This window comes from Pezoporus wallicus, unplaced genomic scaffold (assembly GCF_028554395.1).
Source record: "Pezoporus wallicus isolate ANWC-B61680 ecotype Strahan unplaced genomic scaffold, APGP_CSIRO_Pwel_v1 contig_8542, whole genome shotgun sequence".
Classification (NCBI taxonomy): Eukaryota; Metazoa; Chordata; class Aves; order Psittaciformes; family Psittacidae; genus Pezoporus; species Pezoporus wallicus.
The window spans coordinates 2,537,037-2,561,001 of NW_026640148.1; the positions used below are offsets into that span (position 1 = coordinate 2,537,037).

General features: G+C 53.6%; 1 protein-coding gene across 1 annotated transcript in view; it reads right to left on the reverse strand.

The window, feature by feature from the left end:
- PLXND1 (plexin D1) overlaps window positions 1-18,354 on the reverse strand; it is a 74,015-nt gene extending 55,661 nt beyond the window's left edge. The window contains exon 1 of the mRNA XM_057417558.1: window positions 16,948-18,354. Coding sequence (XP_057273541.1) covers window positions 16,948-18,258 — 1,311 coding nt within the window. The 5' untranslated portion in view covers window positions 18,259-18,354. The remainder of the gene's footprint in view (window positions 1-16,947) is intronic.
- Between the last annotated feature and the right edge of the window lie 5,611 nt (window positions 18,355-23,965).

Consider the following 23,965-nt stretch of genomic DNA (forward strand, 5'->3'; position numbering starts at 1 on the left):
TCAGCGCTCGGGATCAGGGCTGGGGAGCGTGCAGAGCCGTGCTCAGCTGCAGCCCAGACGCCATCTCCAGCTCCTTCCTTCTCAAACAAAAGATGAAGAAAAAGGTTTTTCCAATAAAAGAGCTCAAAATGTTATTTCCCTGCAAGTGAGTGAGGAAGTGGCTGAGACCAGAGCCAAGGGGAGGAGGGGGAAGCATGCTGGCGACTCTCCGGACTGTAAAACCTGGCTCTGGTCTTGCTGCTACTGCAGTCAACAGCAAAATTTCCACTGGTCTTCCACTGGGACAGGATGGGATGGAGCAGCTGTCAGGCAGGAGGGGGCACCGCACTGTGGGACATGGAAGGAAGAGCAGCAGCTGCGAAACTGCCCAGAAACCATCGACTTCGTCCACCCTCAGCCCCGGGGCAGAGGCTGGTACAAAGGCACCCATGTCCATTTGCTACCTGGTGCCAAAGGACAAAGGCAGAGAACAATTGCTAAGGACTCCTCACCTGTGAGCCTTGTCTCTAGGCAGGCATTTCGCTCCTTTGGCCGCAAGCAAGACAACAGACTTCAGCATCCCGTGCTAAATTAATTAGCACAGTTGCTGCATGACCGCAGCATTTGGAAACAGGACTGATGCCTCATACCCTGCCGAGACGCACCCAAGATTTATGACCACTCTTGCCCTGAATCCTCCAAGACTCCCCTTGTAATTTCTGCTCAGACAATGCGGATGGATTCAATGTCTGAACATCACAACAGTCTCGCTGCTGACAATTTACCCACTGTCACTCCTGCAGCAGCTTTTACGAAGTGCTGTGAGTGCAGCTGAAGCCGTTCAAATGATGGGCACGTTTCAAGGGCCATTACCACATCATCTACACTGTCATTTCAGGCTCAAGAGAAGCCACAACTGGGCTGTCACCCTTTGCAGTGCCGGCATGCAGCTGCAGGGATGACGCGCAGGTACTTGCAGGCTGCCTGGACCACATCAAATTCAGGCCTTGACTGCGGGAAGTGGTTACACAAAGCTCTAGACAAAAGACCACTGGCGGGCTGCAACCCACATCCCTAAAACTAAGCACATTTCACGCCTTACTGAACTCAGCCCTAACATGGATATTCCTTCCAAAATAATCACCAGGAGTGCTAATTTAAGCAGAACAAATGCAGGGATTTGAGGCTGTATCTGTTAAGAAACTGGACCACGTGCTTCCACCAAGCCGAAGTTGACAACCAGCCTGTTCAGCATAGTCTCTCCTCCAAGGACTGAGTGCACAAGGGCCTGTATTTTAATTCCCTTATTATCATTATTATTTCATTAATGGAACCAGACTAAATCTTCAACTCTCCACTCTCTCCATATGGTTTAGAAGATTAGGCAAATCTTCAGGCTTCACAGCGAGAGTGTGAAACCCAGGCAGGATCACCCTCCTGCATGGACCCCTGGCTGGGGTGCACCTCCAGCCCTCCTGGCCATGACATGTGTGGGGTTGGTGCCCCATACTAGAGAGCACATCCCTGGACAACCATGGGGAAGAAACTTGCTAAAACCCAAACTGCACGTGCAGCAACTGGTCTGTGTCTCCATGAGTGAAGAGCTGGGAGGAAAGGAGCCCCCACAGGCCACCATCCACAGCATCCTCTGCACAATGGCACACACAGCAAATTCCCCTGTGTTGCAGAACACCTTATATCCCTGCCCAGCGGCAGCACACTGCTGCAGACACATCCAGGGCCTATTTCCCTGCTGCAAGCATGCTGCTGCGAACACCAGACTGGGTCCTCTCCACAAAACCACCCTGTTCTCAGTCCCTGCACCCCAGCAGACACCAGACCCACGCCACTGCTGCTGCTGCTACTGCTGATCATGTCAGACAAGGAGCAACAACGACTGATTTGAAAAACTTCCTCTGCTAAAGCAAGTGCCAAGCAGGAGGCAATGTGCGCAGAGCTGCAGCTCGGTTCACATGGGACCGAGACGAAAGATCAGGTGTTGTGGATGGAAGGGACTTTGTTAAATGCATTTTGCAGTTTTATGGCATTTCACCTTATTAAAAAAATAAAAATCACAGCTCAAATTATTAAGTGTGTCTGTTTGCCCCCGTAACTGGGCTACACAACGATCTTATACCATACAGAGGGCACGGCAAGCCATTCATGTTTCTGATTTAATGGTCCCTGTCACAGCTAGGCCCTCAGACATGCACTTGGGTTTATTTGCCTTGGGAATGATTATCTCTAGCCTCTCTTCATTACCCCTCACCAGTATTTACCACCTGAAGCTCACAAGCCTCCCTCCCATGGGAAACTGAGGCACATCAGGGCCCACCTGGGAGCCCGAGGGATGCTTAGCACCTCCTCTTGCAGCAGCTGCCTGTGGAGCCGGTACCGGCACTGGTGTGTCGGCAGCTGGCGGACACAGCCCCTTCTTCTCACAGGAGGCCAAGATCACGGGAAGCTCCTTATCTGCTGCGCCTGCCTGCTTGTAAATCATGCGTTTCAGAGCCAATATCAGCACCAAGTGTTTTCCATGGTAAACAGGATGTAACTATTCTAACACTGGCTAAGCTTTATTTGACCGTGTACATCCTTCCTCTGAAACACCTTTCTTTAAACTACATCAGCTCTTCCGACGGCAGGCAGCAGGAGACATATGGTGTTTCCCTCTCTCGGGTCCCAGGGTGGGGTAACACACTGTGCTCTGCTCTCTGTACACCACAACACTGAGGGGACATCTTCATTCTGTCACGTTACAGTAAACAGGATACGGCCAAGCCACATCCTTCTGCAGACAGCAGGCAATCGCCACAGCTTGGGAAAACACACTTAAAGGCTTTTTCCTCGTGGAATGGGTTAAATCTCGCTCCATCTTAAATCAAACTACCCTACCCTGAGGTGGGGAAAGCATAAACCCGTTTTCTTTCAAAACCAATCTCTTTCTATCATCTGCATTTTAAAGCAACACCATGGGCATTTACTGTATTGCCACTACTTTTCTGCTACATGCTCTGGACACTCAGGAACTCACAGAAATACGGGGCGAGTCTAGATTCAAATCCTTCTGCACCCAAACCATTTGACTGGCACTTTGAGGCCTCAGGCACAAGCTGGAGACATCCCGCAGCCAGCATGGGCAGAGCAGTGCTGCGGCCGTCCTGTGTTCCCCTGCTCACAGGGAGCACGGCCTCAGGATTTCTGCACCATTTCACTGGGGACACCAATGAATGCAAACCAGGGAGCCACATCTGAGAGGAGGGTTAGTCAGATCAACCCCAACTGTGACTGCACAAACTAAGTGGGACAGAGAGAGGTTTCCAGCCCCATCACAGCTCAGGAGTTCGGCTGTTTCCACAGCACGAGTTCAGTTCTTTATCCCAGGTCTAAAAGGAGCACAAAAAGCGATTTCCCAGTATTCCCATTACATCTCCCAGAGGCGGGTGCTGCACCCCAAAGGCAGCCGTGCAGGATGTCCCCTCGGGAAGGAAGTCTGCTGGAAACAGAAGGAGGAAGAGGAGTGGTGAGGCAGCACTCAGGAAAACCATGAAACAGACTGATTTCTGCATCCTGTGTTTGTGACCTTAGTTCTTTAGCAAAGGTGGAGTTTATTTCTGAACCAAAAGCAGGCTGCAGTTCAAAAGCCCTGCAGCTTGTGCTTCCAGCAAGGCTTTTCTGACTCCAGTGCAGCGGGGCTGAAAGCTTCACAGAGCAGCACAAAGTGGAAAGGGAGTCCAGCCCCTTTCATGCATCGTATCAGAGCGGATTAAAGTGCTGGCTCTTAGCATGCCTGGAGTCCTGGGAAAATGACACAGCCAGCATCCGATAATCTGCTCCAAACTTGTTGATTTGTGGGACTTAGCCATCATCTTCATAGGCTCAAAATCTGGCAGTTGCTCCCACACAACTGACATTTTCAGGCCATTAAAGGCTGTGGTAAAAGGACTCTAGTTTTATCTCCTGCCTTCCTTAACATAAACCATTAGAGGCTTTTATTACCATTTAGGTATGACTCAGGGAAACCTCGGATTACAGAGAGAATATCCAAAATAATTCAGATACTGCCCAAAAAACAACAGCAGGACATGGACTCACAGCAGAAAAGAAGCGAGAGGATAAAATTCACAGGAGCCATTGCACAGCGGAGTGAGAGCTGGTGGCAGGGCAGCACGGCTGCATTATGGAAACAGGGAGCACAAGTCCTCCCTGTGTCGGGCAGAGCCCAGCCTGGGCAGGAGCCCAATGCAGGCAGAGCCTGGTCCTGCTGAGCACTGTGGCTGCCGGCAGTTTGTACACACAATCACGCATTTATCTGCTGCAGCTTCACCACCAGAGCCGTCAGAAACCGTCTCTTTGGGATGCCTGGAGGAAAATGTCATCCTCAGAAGAGGGCTCTACTGTTAAGGCACTTGAGACGTAAGCGGTCTCTAATTGTAGTGCTGCTGCAAGGGCAGGCATTATCACAGAGCTCTTTTAACTTCCCATCGTATCTTCAAGGCAATGGGAGGCAAATCAACGCACCCTCTTGGCCAGTCGAGGCACTCAGGCTGAGAACCTCTAATGAAATGAATCTTGCTGAACCTTTCTCAAGAACCACCACACGAAGCAATCAGCACCCCCACAGCACATGAGACGTCCTTAAAAAAAAGGCTTAAAATGAGGTTTGCATCCTGCTCTCATCGCTTCTTTAGACCACAGGTTCCTTGAGCGAGGAAGTGGTGGTTTTGCTCTGTTTTGCACATTGGCATAGTGGCAGTCCTGGTTCACGGTGCTCTGTGAGCCCCCAGTGATACTAGCAATGGGCTGCCCAATCTGTCTGGCCCCACGGCAACACAGACATGGCCTGCCCCAGCACCTCCATGGCAGTGGCCAGATGCAGCTCAACAGAAGTGCAGAGTCCTGGGGGTAAATCAGCTCTGTCCCACTGATGCTGGGGGACCCGTCAGCATCCACAGGAGCTGATGCTCTCTTGAGCGTGCAAGAGCTGCTCAGCAGCAGCCATCGGGACCTGTCCTGCAGACCTCTGTGTTGGTCCATGCCCCAGGAAACCACAATGATCCATGTGCAGTCCCATGTACCTCACCCCTTCACAGATGGATGGCAGCTGGGACTATCACCTCCAGCCCCGAATAGGGAAAGTTAATGTCTTGCTGAAGAGTAATTGCTAATGAAAAGCTATGTCCAGATTCCCTGTCAAACTGCTCCCCGGCCACAGGCACATCCACCACACCACAGCCAACAGCACCAGCCCCGGAGCACGTCAGCCACACATTGAGAAACGACCCTGTCAGCACACCCGCTGCTCCCTCCACCACTATGTCACCCCATGCCAAAAAGCTCCCGATGCCTGGCAGGTTTTCAGCCTCTTCACTTTTATTTTACAGGAAAGCTTTTGCTCCGCATCTTATAAAACTCATTCTTCACTCTCTCTACTGCAGACTGGTGAGCCCAGGACCACTGGTGAAGGCCGGGTGCAGTGAGCACTCTGCAGACAAGTGGTTCTCCTGGGACTTTTCGCCTCCCTAGACCTCCTCTGTGCTGCATGAGAACCTGCAAAGTCAGAGGCACGAGATGCCCAGCAGCCCTGGGTGCCCATGACACTTGTCCTTCTCTGTGATGATCGAGGTGCTCACCCATCACAGGCGACAGGCTTGGCAGACCACATGCTTAAAGCCAGACTCAGGGCCGGAGCTGATCCCACAGGCTGAGCCCACCAGCCCCTGAAAGCAAATGAGAAACTTTTCCTGGAGTCTGCAAAGCACAGACCTCCTGCCAAACCTCCGGTGCCGAGCCTGGTCAGGCCAACCTGCCATGTCGAAGCAGCAGCAGCAGCAGCAACGTTCACCTCCACAGCAGCCGCAGACCTCAAACCACCAGAGGTGAGGGGCTTGACATGCCGGAAGATGCTTTCCGCGATACGCCTCAGCTCAGACGAAACCCAAGCTTTGGCTGCTGTTCCAGCAGCAGCAGCCCTGCCAGACCTCACGTATGGACGAGCTGCCTGCAGAGCCCACCTCAGAGGGAAGGACTGGGACAGCACCAGGGAACAGCCGGGCTGAAGGCAATGCTACGGTGAGGGCAAAGCCCAACGATTTGAACACGCACAAGCTCCCTGTGGCCATCCATCCTCTGCTGTGTCCTGCAGGTGCAGGAGGAAAGGGCAGGAGGTGTCTGTAACACTTCCCTCAGGGTGCTAGGGAGGATGCAAGAGTTCCGAGGAGTCCCCAGAGGCTCCACCCTCAGCTCCAGCAGTGATACCAAGGTTGGACACCTGCAGCTAGACTGTGATCACCCTCTTGGTCTCCTCTGCCAGGAACCAGTCCAGACTCAAAGCCATCCATCACTGCACAAACCCCTACCCATGTGCTAACCCTGAGGCCGAGCTACTGGCAAAGGAAGCTGAGGGCAATTTTGACAGGAGCCCTGCAGGATCTGCTTTGCACAGCCCAACCCCCAGAACACCTTCCCCCAGCCCGGCAGCCCTGGCACACAGGATCCCTGTCCTTGCTCCGCTCAAGCCAGCGTTGGGCACACACCGGCGCTTTGCCCTGCGGGGAGCCGAGGCAGCACGTGCGAGTGCACGGGCACTGCTCAAAGCACAGAAATACAGAAAAGCAGCAGTCTTTTAACTGAAACTGCACATGCTTCGTGCCGCCAGGAAGGCTGGTCAAGCTTATTATGTTAGCCTTCATCCTGCATTAAATACAATACTTCAGATTATACAATCAAATCCCCCAGGAATGGGCAGGCAGAGGGATTAACAAACAACAGGCTCCAAAGGGGTTGTCATAGTCAAAACAGCAAGCGTTTAAGCAGTGAGAGCTTGTATGTCCTTTAAATTTGCCCCCACTGGAAATGCAGCTTCTCTGCCACGCTCCCCCGGGACAAGGAAAGAGCGGATCAGCCGAGTACGCCTCGTACCAAGGACACCCGTGCCACACTGAAAGCCCAACTAACACGTCCCCCTGAAACTGCTCAGAGGAAGACGCCTGATTTAGTCAGGCTGTTTTTTCTTAGTTTCTCTTTCCTTGGAGGAACCCCCCTTTCACCGCTCAGGCTGTGTTTCTCATTTATATTGAGCTTTGGCTTCAGTAACCAACCTCAAACTATTCAAACTCCTTCCCACAGGGAGGAGCCCTGGGTGAACAGTGAGTTTGGCTCCTCAGTCTTCAGGGGTTATTTTTTGTTATTGCTACTCCTAACACTTAGCACTTCACATGCTCAGAGTGCTCCAAAGATTTATGTGTGCGATCCTGGGCTGAAAAAAGCATCCATTAAAGTAACAACATCTTACCGAACACAACTGGTCTTTTGCATGTGTCACTTCAGATCTGCCTTATTTAGCAGTAGTTTATAGTAAATGTTTTCCTGTCTTTTCCTCATTAGTTCTGCCAAATCAATTAAGCTCTGAGATAATGAGCAGAACTCTACTATTCTTTTATGCATCCTCAGTAAAACCCACCCCTGAACGCCAGCACTGCCTCACACTACAGAGGCGTCCCCATGGGTACCACCATGCACATCACCTGCACACCAGCTTTGGCACCAACATCCAGAAACACCACCACATGTTCCCAGCACCCAGCCCGCTGCTATAGCTTGGTATGGAAAGGTTAAAAATAAGCCTTTTTTCCTGACTAAGTGAGAAGAAGGGATCTTTGGAGGCCCTCGCTCCCCACCTCATCCCCCCCAGCTAGGAAATTCAGATCACAATAACTGAATAATTTGAATAATTTCAAAATTTGTTAAAAGCCAATGGTCTTACTGGATTCAGCAACTGAGACCTCTCTTTTTTTTGTTTAAGTATGGAAGCCTTTCATTTCTCTACCATTTTATATTTTTATCCAAGATTTGTAGAAACTGATGTTTCCAAAGCAGTTTGCAAAGATCCACTGAGATTTGCAGCTTGCTGCAGAGCTCAGCAAAAACTGACACTACAGTTGGGAGACCCCAAGGACACAACACTGCAACCCCAGCTCCTCCCCAGAGCTTCAAACCTTTCTTCAGCAGTTTATTTGACAGTGCCCAAATCCCTTCCTGCAGCCAGGGAGCCTCAGTGCACCCAGGCGGACGGAGCAGGCGGGATCCCAGGAGGAATGCTCAGGAACACCAACCCCGGCCTCCCACCATTCGGCTCACTCCAGGGACGTACACGATTCAAACCAAATGAGGAAGAGGAGGAAGAAATCACCTGTATCCGCTGCTCTCCAGATGCAGGTGTTTGTTCCCTCAAGCAGAGACATTACTACAGTTTCCTCTCCACGGGATGACCTGCCACTGACAGCCGAAAACCCGACCTGAGCCCATTCCCTGTGTGAGCTGGTTCCCAGACTTGGGTCCACTGCTCACCAAGGAATCACATGTAAGAACACACCAGCCTGGTGCCTTTGTACTGCCTGCAGCTGACATCTGGCTCTACAAGATGTACTGAAGGATGACATGGACTCATAAGTCAAACAACCTTAGAAACTATTTCATATTGCATTAAAATCCACTCACCCTTCACATCTCCCCTTCTTCATTGAGTGCCATCATTATACTGTAGTTTTCCCAGCTCTTCCTAAAAATGTCACTCTACACACAGCCACTTTCTAGACCATGCCAGGTTTTCAATAGCCCCTTTTAATTAGTGGATCCACCAGAGATGGCTTTTGGCCACTAGCAGCTCACAACCCATTGAATGCTGGCAGCAGTCAGCAGACAGTGGGATGAAAATCTAATAGCCAAAGGGCTTTTGCTCCAGAAGGGAGCAGTGTGAAGCAGCACAATACTTTAAACAGAGATAAGATAGAAATGGAAATACAAGTTCCAAATTTCCTTCAAATAATTGAGGTACATGTTTGCAAAATCCAGACTTCTAGGCAATCTTGCTTCTGGATTAGAATCTAAAGATTTCTATTCCAGGGCCACTAGCAATAAGTAAGCTGCAGGCATCTTGTCAAAGCAAAGACTCTCCAATGGTTCAGGCCCAAAAAATGAGCAGCCTTGTTCCAGCAGCTGGTCCCAGCCACCCACAGCACTGCTGCCCCACACCAGCCGTGTCCTGCTGCCCAGCACAGCCACCGCTGTGGGTTTGGTGCAGCAGATCAAAACACAAGCCTGCAGCTTCACTAAGCCCTGAGACCTGAGCTGGGGTTTGTGCCTGGACTCAACCCGCCCCACCACTAGCCCCTAGCTCTATCTGGGCCCTGCAGCACCCATGGCTGCCATTCACCCATGAGGCAGCACCCTCGGGAGCATGGCAGCAAACCCAGGGAGTGCGACTCCGGCCGTGCCTTCAGAGGAGGGCACAGCCAAATGAGACTCCCATTAGGGAAAAAACCCTGAATACCCAAGTCAACCCCTATCCCATTGCCCAACACAGAAACACCTCAAGCCTACATGCCTCTTGTCCCCTGTCTGCAAGGCTGGGACTATCTGTAGGTCCCTTCCTCCAAAAAGCAATGCATGCTGAACTGGAAAGGAAGGCACAGGGGCTGGCAACAGCAGATCAGCTCTGCTCAGACCACAGAGCAGAGTGGTCACTGCTGCACTGTTGGTGCTGCAGGATGCCATGTCCCCTGCGTCCTCCATATCCCTGGGGATGTCCTAGTCCCAACCGCCAGCACAGATCTGCAGGAGGAGCCAGCATACACTCCCCTCACTGGACAAAACCTGCTGACACTTGGCAGGTAATGAGAGAAAATCATCATGGGATTTGGTACCAGCCCTGCTCATCAGCACACCTCATCTAATGGGCTCCTCCAGGCTGTTTGATACATCCTGAAGCCGTCCCGTGCTGCACCAGAGCGCTGCCTGCCAGCAGAGCTGCTATCCAGATGTTAGGAATTAGGACTGCTCCCTCTGCTCAAAAACGTCAATAAATTCTACGGGTCTCTCCAAGTGGGAGATTGCCGTAGACAGTCTGCCACCTCCTCCACTTGCTGCAAGGTGTTAGAGCCCAGCTGGAAAATAAGGACTTGCAATCACTTATTTACCAACTCAGGAAAAAAAAAACAAACCAAACCAAACAAAACAAAAAGAAAATCAAACAGACAAGCAAAGCAGATCTCTCCTGCAGAGGCAGGGTTATTCACACCCCCCACGCCATGCCCCTGGGTACGCATGCTGGGGACCTCAGTTCAAACGCTGGTGCTGCCAACCATCTAATCAATGACAAGGCACCTATCAGGCAGTCTCTGACCACTCACCCGCCCCTGTGAAACGCTGCAAGAACACTTCCGCAGCACAGATGGGTGCATGTACCAAGGGTTTCCAAACAGACCTGTGAGCGCATGGGGCTGTGGCAACACCACAGGCACAGCCAGGCCGCTCTTTGCACACGGGGCACATGCACCACATGCAGCAACACCTCCGGGCATCAGCCACGTGCCCACGGCCATGGAGCCATTTCTGCCCCAGGTCAGGAGCCCTGACCTGCATCCACCAGCTCCTGGCTGTTGTGAGTGGTCACACTGCTGCACACGCTGTCCCCGCGGGTGCCAGGCACAAGCCTGAGCCGGGAGGAGCAGCCACTCTGCTGTAGGTAGCGTGTGGTGGTGCTCAGGTGGTTGTAATTGATTGCTTCCAACCGCTGCGGGTTCCAGCTTGCCTGGTGTTTGCATTAAATTACCACAGCCAGGGACTCAGACCTATTGTGTTTCCAACAACTCGCTGGAAGAGGTCATCACACCAGAGTATCACCACGGCACAGTCACTTGGGAGTTTGAAGAGGTGCCTATTGGGATTTACAAGGCACAGCACTGCGTTTTTACAGCATCTCCAGACACCCCTCCAGATTTGTATGTGCACATGTCCCCGGGTGCCCTGAGCCCAAATCTTCTCTCTGAATCACTATAAAACAAACTTTGAAAAACCAGAGAAGAGCTGGCAAACCCCTTCACTTCCATCCACTGAGACCCTGCGGCTCCTGTCGGGGCTCCCACAGGGGCTCCCGGGAAGCAGCTTCATGTTCACGTGTGGGAACCAAACATCTGCCCTGGAAAACATCTGGGGCTACACAAACAGAAGTGGTTAAAAGCCCTGAGTGAAGGGCCTGGTCCTGAGATACAATCACCTCTGTATGATCATATGAGCACCTCTCCAGAATGCTTCAGCTTCCTCCCAGCTGCCAGGCACCTTCCACGGGCAGCACTAGACTTGGCCAAAATGATCCTTTTCAGGTTTTCCACCTAAACCATTACTTAGTTACAGGAGATTTGGTGAACTCGCTGGATCAGGTCAGCCTGACCATCTAGCTCCCAAGAATGAAAAGGTCTGTGCAGCCAGCTGCAGTTCTGGCCCTACAGACACCCAAAGGAGAGCTCAGATCCCCCTGCAGAAGGACCTAGTGCTCAGCCAGCACCATCCAGCACAGCCCTGAGCCCCGGGAGCAGGCAGGCACTCTGCCAGGGCCGGCAGCCACTTTCCATTCTCCCACCTACAGCAGCACAACTTCTGGTTTCCAGGCACTGAATCTTCTGCCACTTTGACCGAATTTCCCTTTGCAATCCAGATCTGTTTGAGCTTGAGATGCAAAGCAGGGGCGAGCCCCGGAGCCTGTAAGGTGTGTTCCCACCACCCACCTCTGGCTCGGGGGCACCGACCTGCTCCCTGGGAGACTCCCTGGCTCCGCACAAGGCACCAGCCCTCGGCACCGGTAAAGCCCCGGGCACGGCAGCCCAGAGCTGAGCCTGCCTTCCCAGGAAGGACGAGGTTCACACGGCTCCTGCTCTCCACTCGCAGCCGCCTGCCTGTGCCGTGGCTGCAGGCAGAAGGCTGTGCTTCCACATAAATTCCCAAGGAAATGCACCCAACAGCTGGCCATGACCCACTAATACCAGGTGAGCAACAGGGCAGGTTCGCAGTACTTGGGTTGGGGCCCAGTCTTGCAGAGCCCGGCAAGGCTCAGGCTGTGGCTCGAACCCCTCATACGGGGCATCCCGGCCCCCCCACGGATGGTGGCTCGGAGAAACACCAACTGCCACTGCTTGTACAACATCCAGAAGCAAAACAGATTATAGCAATGCCACAACGTGGTGCAGCTTTGCAGTAACAGCATTTGCACCTTCGGGTGCACGCTGGCAACTCCAAACACGTCACATTCTGTGAAGAGCAGAAATTAAGTCAGCTACAAGAACTCCTTCCCCACCTCTAATGCAGAAATTAAGTGTAAATTCCCAGTTTCCTTTCTGTGGCTAATCCTCCAGATTTATTTGAGAAGATGTAATGTTAGAGGCACATTTATTTTCATGTTTGGAATTTCTAAATTGGTATAAACCAGAACTTCAAAGTAACTCAGTTCCTATAAAACCCAATCCCACGGAGATGCCACAGTATATTTGGACAGTAAGTAGATGCTTTGTCATATTCCCACGTGTATATGAGGTTTTTTTCTTTGGGAACATTTTCTGCCTAGTTTCAAACCACATTTCTATGCCCAGGCATACATATATACTGAGATTGTTTATACAGCCTACCCAAGGAGTTCGTTTTATTTAACAACCCGGTATAGTAAAGCTCACTGGTGGGTATCTCATCATTACACCACAAAATACTGTGCTCAACGAGCATGCAGGATCTGACATGAAGCCACAAGAGCCAGAAACTTGAGAATTAACGCTGAAACGCATGATTATCCCATGCCGCCGTGCCTACGTTTTTCAGCATAGGAAACAAAACGGATTTTCAGCCTTTTTTGAGTTGCAGACCCCAAAACATTTCCCAAGAGAAATGCAGATCCTTGGCAAGCAAATCTAAGCCTAATGAATAAAAGTCTACTTTCCCTAGTTACCTCTCTGGGAGTTTTTAGAAAGACAGCATGGGGCTCGACAGAGAAACCACAGCAGACAAGGAGTCGGGCGCAGCTCGAGTGTGGGATGGGGTCACCAGCTCAGCATGTCCTCAAGCATGCTTGTTCATGACATGGTGCATTTTGTTTTGTTTTAAACTCAGACCCCCACATCAGCCACCGCTCAGACACCCAGAGCAGGGAGGTTTGCAGAGGTGCCTGGACATCCACATTCTCTCGCCCTCGTGCTGCAGCTGGGGCTGGAGAGCAGGGCTGGGACCCCCTGGCAGCCATCCTCATTGTTGGCCAAAAAGGCAACTGCTGGTTGGGGCAGCACAAAGGTGCCTGCACACCAAGTTCAGAGATGGGGCGGTGGTGAGAGTGCTGGAGGGGGTTCACTCCGCAGGGACGTGGCTGTGATGCACGTGGCTGCCTGCACCACGGGAACAGCCAGACCTTTACGTTCAGTGGCACCGGGGGGGAAGGTGCTGGGACACCCACGCAGTCCTCCCAGGCAAACAGGCAGGGGCACAGGGTCCTGTCTGCTCAGGTTTTGCAAGGGCTCTGGATACCACAGCTGCACCACGCTCCAGCCATGCAGCATACATGACCTTCAAACCTACTGGGCCTTAATCCTGTTGGGGCAGAACAGTTCAAATATGAAGTAAACCCACTCAGTGTCCTTGGGATTTGATAAGCTCTGTGAGCGCATTGCTGCCAACGATGTTAAAGACAGTCTGCTACAGAGAGCTCATACTCCTTTTCATTCCTGGGGGCTCGAGTCCAAATTCCACCCAGGCTTCGAGTGGGCAAAACGCAGCAGTGACTCCATGCAAGTATTTCATTTTAGCTGCAGGAGTTACAAAGACAGCCCAGTATTTGACACAAAATTCATTATAAAAAGCTATTTCTGTTGAGGGAAGCAATCCTAGAGCTCACCCACTCACTCTCAGTACAAGAACCCAATCAAACTAAATCCTTCCCCAGTACATCCTTCTTCCCCTAAGCTGCTACTGCAAATTCACCTCCTTGGTAAGTGACTTTTCAGCAGTACTCAAGGAGAACAACCAACCAGCATCCATTCCTGACCCAGACCATCCTCCTCTGCACATTTTTGCCACATCTCTCAAAGCTCTTAAACATGTGCTTAATGGCAAGTTAGTGCTTCCACCAAAGCGATGGGCCCATTCCCAGGCTGAGCTGGTGACTGCCCTTGCCCAGGCTCGGGGACTCAGGCCAACCAGCCACCCAGGCTCTCCAGCCAGCCAGAGGAGACCCAGCCACCCTCTGCAGCCCCTGCACGGCCAGTCCCAAGTGGTCACCGTGAGAGCAGAACAAATGGCTGCCACCACATTGACCACAACTGTCTCAGTGCTCCTTGCACTGGGGCAAAGCCTCTCCTACCAGTGCCAGCTTCCCGTCATGATGCCGAGGGGTAACAAGAATGCACCCTCACCAGCAAGCACTGCCACAGCGGTGCCATGGGGACAGTGGCATGCTGAGAGCACCCTCCCGAAACCCATCACTGGCAGCGAGTGCTGCAGCTCCCTGGCTGAGTCACAACCGAGTGCTGCAGGAGAGGAGCATTCAATTAGACAGAAGAGCACACAAGGGGGCAATGATTTTCCTTTCACACCACATTACGCCTAACAGCCTGCGCTCCCTGTTTGTAACAACCAACTACTTCATCCCAGCAAGCTCAGAATGAATCAGGCTGTCATTAGGTTTTTATTTTTTCTTCCAGAAGGAGCTTAAAACCCAACCACCCAGTTCACAGGCAGAACCAATAAAGCACACTTTTGATAATACCAGAGCAACCATCAGTGATGCATCGGCTGAAGACAACCAGGAAACCCACTAGCGGGTAGAGAAGTGGAGCTGAGAATGGGAAGGCAGCTACATGCTGATCCGCTCCACCAAAGCAGCTGCTACTTTAATACATTTTCCTGCTGCGTTCCCAGGGCTGGACACAAAGTGTATTAGAGTATTTCATTGTCCTGAAGGTGGAAACTGATGTTAGGTTTTCGCAGCACAAAGAAACACAGTATTACAACTCTTCTCTTGACACTGCCACTCTGGGACTTGGAAACGAAACAGCTTGTTAACTTGCTGGCAATTCTAATGATTAAGTAAAAAGCAAAAAACCCAAAAGGCTCTCCTTATGACTGGTAGGAAGGCTTCCCAGCAGCCTTGGTCAGCGGTTTTAGAGGAATACACTTCAAATAAATGGGAAGCATAGAAATATTAGGCATGAACAAATATTAATGGTATGCTTCATTTATATCCTGCTGTACTTAACATCAAAGGATCTCAAAGCAGCTTTACAAATGCAATCTCACGCTACATGTGTTTCTGAATAATAGTAATAAGTGCAATGCAGCAAATCAGGGAACTGAGGCATCTAGGGTTGAAGGACGGGTTCAAGGTCAGCAACACAGCAGCAGTGTCAGTCAGGACTAGAATACAGTTTTCCCCATCCAGCCATTCTGCTGTCTCATGTAAACAGGTTTTCTCACAGCCTTGTTTCACTGCAGTGGTAAATACAGAGGGTTTCCACTGACTCCAACAGCACTGGTGAGGCTCCTCAAACCTCGTATTGCCTACCGCTCACCCCTGTCCTCCACAGGCTGCCTTTGTGGCATCAGCTGACAACACACTTCTGGTCACCTTCCTCACCTTACCAGGAGGATGCAGAAATAAGGACCCCAAGCACGCTCTACAGCAGAGCAGCATGATGGGCCAGACCCAAAGACGGAGTGAAATCTCACTTCTGCACTGAGTCTCCCTGTAGCCCTTAGGGAATTAGCTGTCCAAATAGCTTACTGGATATAGCACTTAGTATCTTCAACGCAAATAGACCGGTGTTAGTCATGATTATTTTCCTTACGTTCTTGGGTGTCCTTCTGCCATTGACCTGCACTCGCAGCTAGGCTGGTAACTCAAAGCTCCTTCCAGAACCCCCAGACACAATGTCTCCCCTTGACCTGCCTGGTATAAACAGATCACCCTGCCAGGGCTGAGGGCTAACTTGCAGAGTGCTGAGCTTCAGTCACAGCCAACAAGACCTGCGGGTGCCCCCCTGTCCTGCAAACAGCATCCCTGACTCCTCTGAGAGCCATCACTATGCCAAGACTTCAGGACTGGGCACCCCTTGTTTAACGCCCCAAGTCTTTGTGGAGTTAACTCAAGAGCCAGGACAACTACCAGATTTCCTGGCTGTCAGGCAGCTTGCACTTTGCCACTGGGGAAAAAACTATTCAACTTTGCTGGAGTAGGTCTATGAACCACTGCATTAAGGCTATGTATTTGAACATAGTTTAGAGATGCCACACAGAGCACTCGGGTTACCATGGTAAACCTTTCCCGGTATCACTGCCACTGCACAGGGAAGTCTGAGCCCAAACGCTCTGTCTCGCCTTTGAAACCAAACAGATGTTTTTACGATCTTTGACGGAGTTGAGTTATGCCTCCTTCCCAGAGGAAAGGAAAAATGCAGAGCTCAAGCAGCCCCTTTTCCCTTCTTTTTTTCCTCCCCCCAAGCACCGCGTATCTTCAGTGAAACGGAAAAGCGGCGCCTTTATCTCACGTTTACGGTCACTTGGTAACAAACGGCGACAATGGCAAAACTTCTGCCCTGAACGCGGCAGAACAAGGCAGCCAGTGAATAAAGCAGCCGATGTGCGCGCGTCCGGCCGCGGCGGGGTCCCACGCGGGGTGCGCCGAGCGGGAGACGTCCCGCGAGTGACCGGGAACGGGGCATGGGAACAACGGCGGCCCCGGCGGGGCGGGGGAGGCTCCCCCACAGCGCACACACACACACACACATACACACACACACACACACACACACACACACACACACATACACACACACACACACACATACATACACACACACACACGTTCCGTGTTCCGTACGAGCCCGCCGCCCGGCTTTGACGATGTGACCGGCGTGACACGGCTCCCGCGCGAGCACTGACCGGCGCGGGGCACGGAGAGAGCGGAGCGGGCAGCCAAGAGAGCGAAGCGCGGGGTAGGGGACCGGAGCGCACTCGGTCGCGGGAGGCGCTGCCTCCCGGGGAAGCGGCGCGGAAGCAGCAGGAACGGGACGGGACAGGACGGGATGGGGCCGCTGCCCCCCTCTGTCTCCCCGCCCGGGACGCCCCGTCCCCCCTTCCCCCGCGTGCAGGTGCCCGTACCTGTATGTTCCTCTTCTCGCAGGCCGGGCCGGTTCCCTGCACCACGCTGTCCAGCACGGTGACCATGCCGGCGGCCGGGCTGACGAAGCAGGAGTTGCGGGCAGCCCGGATCGTCTCCTCGATTTCGGCGAAGCGGAAGATGCAGAGCGCGGACTGAGGCCGCCCCCCGCCGCCGCCGGCCCCGGCCCGCTCGAAGACACCGAAGAGCAGCTCCTCGGGGGGCGGCGGGGCCGGGCCCGGGTCCGCGGGGCTGCTCCAGGCAGCCCGCGCCGGGAAGACGGAGACGAGGCGGGTGAAGGCGTCGCTGGCGCCGCCGCAGCGCAGCCCCAGCTGGATGTAGGACTCGGTCAGCTTCTTGGTCTCGCCGCTGCCGTTGAGGGTGGTCTCGGCCGCCTCGCCCAGGCAGATGCGGGCCAGGAGGCTGTGCGAGGGGCTCTCCTTGTCGCCCGCGTTTGCCTCGCTGTTGAGCGCCAGGTACGCGTAGGGGCGCCGGGCGGGCGGCGCGGCCCCGCGCTGCAGGAAGGCGCGGACGAAGCTTAGCTTGTGCCGCGCCTTGGCGCCCTGCTTGATCTTGAAGATGTTGTCGTCGGAGGGGTTGATGTCGAAGGTGAAGAGCTTGGCCAGGTCGCCGCGGGCGTTGAGGGCACGGATGGCGATTTCGGGCGTGTTCTCGAAGCGGTGGTCCTCCAAGCTGCGGTTGCGGGGGAAGAAGGGGCTGCCGAAGCCGGTGTAGGTAGCGGCCACCAGCAGCCGCGCCCCGCCGCCGCCGCCGCGGCGCAGCACCAGCCCCACGGTGGAGGCGTTGGGGTGGTTGGCAGCCACGTTCAGCATGCTGGGGAAGACGGTGACCGGGTCGCTGCCGCCCGGCGGGAAGCGCACGGCCACCGCCGAGATGTTGGCCATGCTGCGCAGCTGGCAGAGGCCCTGGTAGATGGAGCCGCAGACGACGAGGACGCCCTGCTCGGGATCGGGCTGCAGGATCTTGTTGTAGTTGTTGGTGAGCACCTTGGGGTGCTCGCAGGAGGCCTGCGGCAGTTGCGGTGCGTGGCAGAGCGGGCTGTCCAGCACCGGCCCCACCGCCGCCTCCGCCTCCAGCGCCAGCTCGCCCCCCGACAGCTGGAAGAGCCGGTTCACGGCAGCCAGGTAGACGCGGGAGCCGGGGCCGTCCAAGGCGAAGTTGTTGGTGGGGGTGGGCGAGAGGAACTTGCGCTGCACCTCCAGGCCGGCGGCGCGGCCGGGCAGCAGCGGCAGCAGTAGCAGCAGCGGCAGCAGTGCAGGGGGCCGCGGCTCAGCGCCGGGAGCCGGAGCCATCCCGCCGCCCGCGCCGCAGAGTGCATGAGCCCTTCGCCGAGCGGCGGGAGGGGCCGGGCCGCGGGGCCGCTTCCTGCGGAGGCAGCGCCCGCCGCCGAGCGACGCCCGCGGGAAGTGGCGGCCGCGGCGGGTGCGCGGCGGGGGGCGGCGGGGCGCGATCGCGACCGCGCCTCCCTCCCTCCCTCCGCCCGCCCACCCCCGCCCTCTCGCCGGTACTCGCTGGGTCCCGGTGCGGGCCCGTCGTGCTAGCGCGGGGAACTGACCGCGCACCGGGCAGCACCGGGCAGGGCGGCGGTCCCCGCCTCGGCCGCGCCTCCTGCGGGTTTTCCACCGCCTCCTTCGCGTTTCCGCGCAGAACGGGCCGGCGGGGCGGGGGTGGGCTGGACAGGGGACAGGACACACCTTTCCAGCGGCGGTACAGCACAGCCAGCCGGAGCGGGGAGACCCGCAGCGCCGGAGCAGGCAGCACGTACAAAGGGCAAACAGGCAAAGCACGTAAAGGGGGTGTCCCGGGGGTGTCCCCCCGCCTTTCCCCCAGCACGGACACCGCCGGGGGCTCCCGGGCCCGTCCCGTCCCCTCTGCGCGGCCGCGCTCGCAGCGGGATGCGCGTTTGAAGGTAGCGGGGGATGTCGGGGGTGTCTGCTCGGCCCCAGGGTCGCCCCGGCCTCGCCGCCCTCCCGGGGGACAGCGACAGCTCTCCAGGGAACGGGGCGGCGGCAAAGCGCGGCCGATGCCGGGCTCCACCCCTAGAGCAGCTCTGCCAAAAGCGCGGCTCACCCGAGGACCGTGCATCTCCTCTGCCCTCCAACGGGCTCTTTTTATACTGTGGAGGGAAAGAGGAAAAAAAAAAAAAAAGACATAAAGAAGCGATGATCTTCCCAAATTCCACCTGCGGGAATCCACCGCGGGGAGAACCACCCAAAAGAGCGGAGCCGCTGATCCACACGCCCTTTCGGTTTGGGAACGCTCCACCTGTCAGGGTAAAGGTGTCAGTTCACATCAGCTGCAGCTCTTCCCTCCTCGGCGGGCATGGGAACGTACTCCCTCGTCATGGAGGGGAACGCGCTGAGAGGCTGAGGAGCACTGCAGGGTGAGATGATACAGAGAAAGTGAGTTTCATCCTGGCGCAGGACACAGCCCGGGGCCACGCTCCCTGCAGCGGGTGCCTTGCCTTACAGACTAAGCAAAGAGCCCTGAGCTCTTTGCCCAGACCAGCCCTCACCTCCTGCCACCCTATCGTAACAGAGAGCACAGCAGTAGCCTCCGAGTGCACCCAGGAGGGACCCGACCCCTTGGACACCGGGGGCACGGGTGGGCTCCAGCACACAGCAGATAACCCTGGTCATGTGCTTTCAGTACCGTGTGGATGCTTTAAGCTGAAGCAATGGCAGAGCAGGCAGCCAAGTGAAGCGGTGGTAGGATGTGGGTACAACATCTTTGTCTCAAGACTCAGTTTCCACTAACAGCAGAGACTGGGCTGGAGCACCCACATGGTGGAGGAAGGCAAAGGAGAAGCTCGCGGGCTTGATTTCATCATGCGGCTGAGGAAGTACATCTGTGTAATGACACAGGTCCCCTTGTAAAGGCTGAGCCTGGAGACACCTTGCCATCCACAAACAGCCAACAGCATTTAAAATAAGGGTGGGAAATTGAGCCTGGTATTTGGTCATGACTCCTGGAAACACTCCACAGGCAAGCCCTGGAACACTGTCCTGCTTCCTGTCCCCCTGCTGTGCCTTACTGCCGTGCCTTTTCCCGTGGCATGGATCTTTGTCCATACAAAAACATGCTAGCGAGGTTGATGAGGATTCTGCACGAGTTCTGTTCTGGAGAGAAAAAATCCTCTTGTCTAATCTCATTTCTACACCTGCCAATTTCCCTGTCCCCCTTTCTGATTCCTCCCCCTCTTCCGATCACTAATTAATACACAACTGCCTTGGCCACGCCATGTCCACCAAAAACCTGCGCTGCGTTAAATCCTGGGCTCTTGTGCTATGTCACTCGTTGTCTGTGCTGATCATACCCTTAATTAATAGACTTACTGGCTGGGTTCAAATGTGGGACTCCCGGTTGTTGGGGTTTTTAAACTACAAATTAGCAATTTTTAAACTTGATCATGTCTTTAATTGCGTAGAAATAAACCTCCATGATCCCAAACCCTTAATCTGCCTATTTTAGGATCTCTTATTGCTGCTTACCCTGATAGCTGAGCATCTTCCATGTAAAATCAGCCCTTTAAGGCACATCAAATTAGCTTCCAGATTATAGTGAGTTAAAAAAAAAAAAAAATAGGCCAAAGAACATAGAAAAATGTGACTTACCCAAAAGTACCCAGTGCTTTGTCAGAGGAAATCCCCAAGGAGCTCTGACTCCCATTTCCTATGCCCACAGTTATCTGCACTGATACAATTAAAGGCAAAATATTTGTGGTATTGAAGGATTATGTGACAAAGATTTTACTGCTGTTGTCGTTAGGAAACAATTCTCTGGTAAGATGCTTTGAAGCAAATATTTTCCAGAAATTATTCCCCACCCCTATTATCTGAGCTGTTAGAAGCGCCAATGAGTATTTCAGGGTAATGCTCCTAATGGAGTAGTGGCGGGTTTTTAATCTCTCATACACAGATCTCACCATCATTTTTTGTTCAGGAATTTTTAAAAAAGGTCAAAATTAAACCACACGCCTCTTGCCATAGACCATCACCCCCTGCCAGAATCCCTTCCCATTTGGCTCTTCAGCAGGTTTAAAGCTAACAGCCTTTCAGACGTCTCTGTGGGGGAGAGGGGCTGTGTGCACAAGAACTCAAAAACATTTTAATTATTAATAAATATATTTACACGAGAACAGTTTCCCTTTAGGGGAAACATGAGTTACTCATGCAATTACTCAGGTTATATTGATTCAACACTGTCAAAACCCAGGATCTAATCGCTTTAATACAGGGAGCATAAACATCTGTTTATTTAGCGGGGTTTATCTGCAAGGTACCCACAGGAAAGGGCTCTGTGCAGTGGCAAGGGAGCTCACCCCGGCGCCGGAGGTGGCCGGGTTTGGCTCGGCAGCACTCAGCGCCCACCGGAAGGGAGGTGCTGCTTGCGGGGTGGGCGTGCGGGGCGCTGCTCGGGAGTGGGTACCTGGGAGAAGGGCAGCGTGCTCCATGTCTTTGCTGGTGACGCTGAGCGCATCGGGAAGGCTGGGGTATGGAGCACTGCTCCTCTCTGCCCCGCACGGCTACCCTGCAGAGATGAGATGCGGTGAACCAGGCACTGCAGACCAGCTTCTGGGCACCCACCAGAGGAAAAGTCACCCCAGGGCAGCAGCAGGTCGCAAGGTGCCTCTGCTCTGACGAAGGCAGCCAGTCCTCCTCTTTCCCTCCCCTTCACTCTTCACCTCTAAGTGGGCTATTTGGGTCATTTTCTGTATGATTGCAGGGCAGGTTGGCAGGAGACCTCAAGGTGCATTCACAAATGCTTAGCAGACACGTGTTTTGAATTATTTCGGCGGCTCGCTTTCCTTCTCAGAAACCTGGGCTGATGAAAAGTGGCCATTGAGTACTTCTACTGGATCAGAGCAGGGGTCCATCTCCTGCCTTTTCCCCATGCTGAGAAAGACAGCTAGCAGTTATCTGAGAGAAGACAGAAAGAGGCTGGCAAAAGCAGAGCAGACCCGCTGGGACTCCCCTGCCTCAGCCCAGAGCCATCCAGGACAGGGCTCTCTCTGGAGCGGTGTTTCTGAACAGAGGGGAGCCATGCACCAGGAAAACACAAGCAGAGCCGAGGAGGAGCCGAGAAACACTTGGACAGAGAGAAATCATTGCCCTAACAAGAGCTATTCGCTGATCACCCCACTCATCTGATGCTCTCCAGTGCTGCCTGCCACCCTGCCTTTATCCAGTCATTTGTTAGTGCCTTGTGTCATCAAGCTGGATACATCAGCAAAATGCTCAGTGAGGCACTTCAGGACACTCAGAAATAACATAGGGCTTGGAAATAGACTGATTAGCAATCCCCTGTATACTTTTGGATGAGTGTGGACCAAATTCCTATTTTATTGCTCTCAGTCTGTATTGCAGGCATTGCTCATGGAGGAGAAGGCCAGACCATCATTACCACTAATGATTTAGCTGCTGGGAGTCTGGTAGGTGCTTAGCAGAAAGATTAAGGCAAGGTCGCTTCCCAAATGTCCCTTAGTTTAAACACATGCTCCATTGTGGTCTCCAGCTCTGCTGCAAATGCCTGTGGCTGAATTGCACGGGCACAGCATGCTCCACTGCCACCCTGCTGCTGGCCTCCAGCCCTGCTCTGAACAAGGGTGAGAGGGATTTATGGGGACCCGAGGCACTTTATGAGTAAAATCATGCTTTTTTCCCCCTTTTTGCTTTCAAAGATGAACCTTTCCCATTGCTGCCTCAGAGTATGTAATGCAGTCATAACCTTGTCTGCAGCATGCAGCCAGCTGACGCACTCACCATGAGGGATTTGCCTCCAGAGAGGAGCTGTGCAGACAGAGGATGTGAGCATGAAAAGGTCTCCTTCTAGGTTAATGACAGATTCGGTACTGGTGAAAAGTTCAGACACACAATAATGGCAGGATTTTCCAGAGCAGGAGGTTTATCACAAGGCAACAAAACATGTGTCTTTTGCAGCCCGTGCTGAGGTTTGACCCAGCTGGAAAGGAGAGCTTTCATGTTTCAGGCCCTCAGCGGGAATACAGAACCAGCAGGTTTCCAGTTTCCCACAGATCTCCCTGGTGACTTGTTGCCTTTATTTTCCTTAGAGACCTAGGAAGGGCTCAGCCCTCAATTCTCCCAGCTTTACACCGGTCAGGGTTGGACCCATGGCTGGTAAGGGAAAATGAATCTCCAGCTCTGTGGTGCGGGAAGTTCGGCACATGCTGAGGTGAGTGGTCAGATGAAGAAGCAAGCATCTGACCGATGCCCTGCAGGGACAGCACAGACACATTCCCTGGGGTATAGAGAAGGGAGGAAGCAAGTCCCCTTTGAACTCCAGCTCACTACACCAACTGTCTCCCAACCACACCTGTCCCTCGTAACAATGCAGACCTTGGGACATCACAGGTAGGCAGGGGTGCATGCACGTATGGCAGAACAAAGTCCCTTCTTCAGCCAGGTCCTAGCCAGCACCAGCCTGAAGGGGTTTCTGGTGGCTGATCAGACTTGATGTGACTACAGGGTAAAGGAGGGTTTCATCCAGTCCTGCTCTGAAATCCAAGGGAAGCGAGGTACATGCCACCTCTTCAAGCTTCAGAAGGGCATCAGGTAAAAGGTGTTTCGAGACCAAGCACCTGACTGGTGTCCTAAAAGGACAGCACAGACACATTCCCTGCAGTAGAGTGGAGGGAGGATGCAAGTCCCCAGTGCATAGGCCCATCCCAGGGCAGCATGACAGCTCCCGCTGGAGCAGCAGCAGCATCTGACACAACAGGGACTGGCCATGTCTTGTCCACACAGGCTGCGCATCTTGACTGCGTTCCAGCAGCGTAGGATGCAGCATTTGGCTCCGAGGAAAGGAAGTGAAGGCAACATAAAGCAGAGCATCCCCTCGTGGGGATTCACAGCAGGGGCCATGCTGATTGTTCAAAACAAAGCATGGCTGCATTGGAAGCGAGCCTGGTTTTACCCCAGGAGTCACACATGAAGGCCATAGCTGACCCAACCAGCAAAGCCCTGCAATAACAACCAGCAA